This window comes from Lotus japonicus, chromosome 2 (assembly GCF_012489685.1).
Source record: "Lotus japonicus ecotype B-129 chromosome 2, LjGifu_v1.2".
NCBI lineage: Eukaryota > Viridiplantae > Streptophyta > Magnoliopsida > Fabales > Fabaceae > Lotus > Lotus japonicus.
The window spans coordinates 46,688,082-46,692,459 of NC_080042.1; the positions used below are offsets into that span (position 1 = coordinate 46,688,082).

The 4,378-nt window shown below is 55.6% G+C and overlaps 1 protein-coding gene across 1 annotated transcript; it reads right to left on the reverse strand.

Annotated features, from left to right (window-relative positions):
- Positions 1-472: 472 nt before the first annotated feature.
- On the reverse strand, positions 473-3,436 carry LOC130736521 (uncharacterized). Its single transcript, XM_057588344.1, has one exon. It carries the CDS (start codon positions 3,434-3,436, stop codon positions 473-475), a length of 2,964 nt encoding a protein of 987 aa, XP_057444327.1.
- Positions 3,437-4,378: the final 942 nt, after the last annotated feature.

The following is a 4,378-nucleotide window of genomic DNA, read 5'->3' on the forward strand; positions in this document are numbered from 1 at the left end:
AGCGCACCTAGTCAGTTTCTTTGCCTCCGACTTATCAGGCGGCAGCCAGCCCGTTGTGAGGTGCTTGACAATAGGGGTCCTCCAATCCTCGTCCGTGCTAATGCTCATGGTGTTGACTCTAGTAGGACGGTTGGGGTCTGCGACATAAGGCAGGGCCAGTGTGCCTTGAATGACTGTCCTGTTCAGACCGGGCTTCCCGGTGCTTGCCAACTTTGCTAAGGTATCCGCGCGGTCGTTTTGAGCCCTTGGGACGTGGCGGAATTCTACCTTATGGAATGTTGTGGCGAGCCGCTTCATGTGGGAGAGGTATTGCTCCAGAATTGGGTCTTTGGCTTGGGCTTCGCCGTTAGCCGGGGAGACCACCAGGAGGGAGTCGCAGCAGACGAGTATGTCCTGCGCCCCCAGGTCTCACGCCGTTACCAGACCCGCTATGCAGGCTTCATATTCAGCTTGGTTGTTAGTGGTTGGGAAATTAAAGCGCAGTGACTGCTCTACGATCATCCCTGTATTGCTTTGGAGGACGATCCCAGCGCCCCCCCTCTTTGTTGCATGAGCCGTCGACATGGATGACCCAGGAGATTTCCGCCGGGGGGTCTTCATCGCCCGTGAGTTCCACAAGGAAATCTGCTAGGACCTGCGCCCTGATCGTGCGTCTGGGTTCATACTGAATGTCATGCTCGGACAACTCGATCGACCAGCTCACCATTCGTCCGGCTAAATCCGGCTTATGTAGGACTTGCCTGACTGGTTGGTCTGTGCAAACTATGATGCTATGGGATTGGAAGTATCTTCTGAGTCGCCTGGCAGTGGTCAGGAGGGCGAGTGCCACCTTCTCGAGCATCTGATATCGGAGTTCTGCACCCTTAAGCGAACTACTGACGAAGTAGACGGGTAGCTGGATTCCCGCCTCCTCTCTCACCAGCACGGAGCTCACAGCCTTGTCCCGAACGGCTAAGTATAAGTACAGGGGCTCCCCCGGTTTTGGACTTGACAGGATCGGTGGAGAGGTGAGAATCTCTTTCAGCCGGGAGAAGGCTTGCTCGGCCTCTTCTGACCAAGCAAAGTTCGCTCCCTTCTTTAGTAGGGCATAAAGAGGTAGGGCTCGTAGGGCGGCCTTGGGGAGAAATCTTCCGATTGCAGCCATCCGTCCTGCCAGTTGCTGGACTTCTTTGACCGTCCGGGGGCTTTTCATGTCTACGATGGCCTGGCACTTCTCGGGGTTTAGTTCAATCCCGCGACTTGTGAGCATGTATCCTAGGAACTTCCCGCTTTTGACCCCGAAGGTACATTTTTCGGCGTTGAGGCGCATATTGTGCTTCTTCAGTTGTTCAAAGACTACGGCGAGATCGGCCGCGTGGTCGCCTCCCCTTGGTGTTTTTACGATAATGTCATCGATGTAGACTTCGACTGACTTCCCTATAAGTGCCCCGAAAATCTTGGTCATCATCCGTTGGTAGGTGGCCACTGCATTTTTCAGGCCGAACGGAAGCATAGTGTAGCAATATGTCCCTCGATCGGTTATGAAAGCAGTCTTTTCTTCATCATCTCTGCACATCGGAATCTGGTTGTACCCGGAATACGCGTCCATGAGGGACAAATACTCGTATCCCGAGGAGTTGTCCACCATGGCATCGATGTTGGGGAGGGGAAAGGGGTCTTCCGGGCAGGCCTTATTCAAGTCCGTGTAGTCAACGCACATCCTCCACTTCCCATTAGTTTTCCTAACCAGGACCACGTTCGACAGCCAAGTGGTGTACTTGACTTCGCGAATCATCCCGGCTCGTAGAAGCTCGGTTGTCTGTTCCTTGATCGCTTCCTGCTTCTCTGCACTCATCTGTCTCTTCTTCTGGGCCACTGGCTTGAATTTCCGGTCTACTGATAGGTTGTGGTTGCAGAACGCTGGGTCGATGCCCGGCATATCCACGGATGACCAGGCAAATAAGTGCCCGTTACTCTTCAGAAGGTCTTCCAGTCGGTTCGACAGGTCCTGCGGGAGGTCTCGTGCCAGCTTCGTGACTTGCTTGGGGCTATGGCCGATCTGGACAGACCGGGCCTCCCCATCAGGCTTAAGGCGTTGGTCATCTCTGGACTGGTCCACTCTCGGGTCGATGTCGGTCAAGCATGCTCCTGCTCGGAGGTGGAAGCTTTTGACTCGTTTCCCGTGGTCGGGCTTCTTTCTTTTGCGATCCTCTCGTGCCATCCTGCAGCTGGAGTTAAAACACCCCCTGGACATGGTTAGGTTTCCGCGTACGGAAACTGCCCTTCCAGCCCATGGGTACTTCAACATCAGGTGGTGGGTGGAGACGATGGCCCGGTAAACATTGAGGCTCGGTCTACCGATGATGGCGTTGTACGCTGTTGGGCATTTCACCACCAAGAACCGGGCCTTTACAGTCCTGCAAACATCATGGTCTCCTAGGGAGAGGTATGTATCAAAATATCCTAAGGGCAGAACTCTGTCCCCAGTGAACCCGATCAAGTCGTGGTCATAGGGGATCAGGTCTTTCACAGATAAGCCTAGGGTTTTATAAGCATCATAAAACATAATGTCAGCGGAACTACCTGTGTCGATGAGAACCCGTCGTACCTTACCGTTTGCGATGAGGGCTTCCACGACAATCGGATCGTCCTCCTCGCCGGTGTCCGTGCCGTAGTCGTCTTCCGAGAAGGTGATGGAAACCTTCTGCTGCGGTGGGCGGAGGGAGCTGGGGTGAGGCCGTCCAGCGGCTGACATGATGACTCGAGTACTCCTCTTCCGACTGTTGTTTGATGGTCCGCCGGCGGCCCATCCTCCAGCGATGGAACTGACACTGACTAGGTTAGTCCCGTGGCGACTTCGTACTTCATCTTGGCGCCGCCGATCTGGAGATCGGCGTCGATCTGGACTTCTACGACGATCGGGGCTCCTGCGTCGGTCGGGACTTCTGCGACGTCGAGGGCTCCTCGCCCGAGGGGGTGTCCGGGCTTGGTTCCTGGGCGGAGTTCGGGCCCGGACTCTAGGTGGGGTGGGGGACCTTCTAGGCGGTGGCGAACGTGGACGAGGGAGGTCGCCTGAGGAGAGAGCGACGTACTTTGACAGTCTCCCGATTCTGACTAGTTCTTCTACTTTGTCCTTCAGGTTCAGGCACTCGTTCGTGTTATGGCCGGGGTTGTCATGGAATTCGCAGAACCTTTTGGAATCCAGTTTATCTCCCCGCGTGAGTAGTGGTGGGGGTTTGTCCCTGAGGTCGGTGGAGGCTCTCTCCCGCAAGATGCGGGAGAGGGAAGAGTTCAGGGGGGTGTAGCTATCGAACTTCTTCCGTTTTTGCTTTTTGTAATCCTGGCTCTTCAATCGGGGCTCACGATCACACTTCGACTCGACGGGGTCCCGGGCCTTCTCAGAGGGCCTATGGACGAGGTTTTGATTGGTTGACCTCAAAGTCGCCGCTTCCTCCATGTCAATATACTTCTCTGATCGGGTTTGAAAATCCTCCAGTGTCCTAGCTTTCTTCCCATCCAGGGAAGTCAAGAAAGGGCCTGGCCTGAGTGCTTGTCGTACCGGGATTAGGCGGACTTGAGGGAGGAGGTCCGGAATGTCTCATGCTTCTTTGTTGAAGCGGTTAAGGAAGGCCTTCAGGGATTCCTTCTCGCCCTGCTTAATTAGGGCTAGGGTCTCTTCTGATTTCGGAATATTTCTCACTGAGGAGTACTGGGCTAAAAAACTTGACATGACCCCTTACCAGTTGTGAATGGAGTTGTTGGGGAGGTTCTGGAACCAGTTCATTGGGACCTTCCCCAAGCTCATCGGAAAGCAGCGGCAGTAGATCGGGTCGCTAGCTCTGGCATACTGCATGGCTCCCACGAAGAAGTTGATATGCTCAGTCGGGTCGGAGTCACCCTCGTAGAGTTTCATTTTAGGCCTTGACCATCATGGGGGGAAAGGGGTTGCCATGATGTCTGGAGAGAGAGGGTCGTTGATCGCCTACAGTAGGGTAACCAAGGCGTCGTGCGGGCGGACCGGGTCCCTGAGTGGTTCCCTGGTGGAAACGGGGCTCCTCCGTCCGGAGTAACTTCTGCGAGGGGAGTGGTGCCTGCGGTGATGGGAGGGTTGATTTACGGCTCTTTCCGTAGTCTGCTCTCGGCCATAGTCGTCTTGGTAGTTGGAAGGCGGGGGTGGTCTCCTGCCCGTCTCCCCCTTTTGAGAGAACGTCGGATCCAGTCTGGAGCGTTCCTCCAGTTCCTCTAGTTGGCGGAGGCGCGCTCGGAGGGCGCGGATTTCGTCCCGAGTGTTGCGGGCCTAGACATTGCGCTCCTGCCCTACCTCCGGAGGATGCTCCTCCTCCATTGCCTTAACTCGGGCCTCAAGCCTGCACAGGGCTTCGTGCGCAGCGTGAGGGGT

Coding starts and splice junctions, on each gene's coding strand:
- LOC130736521 (XM_057588344.1), bottom strand. CDS start 3,436: ATGGAGGAAGCGGCGACTTTGAGGTCAACCAATCAAAACCTCGTCCAT.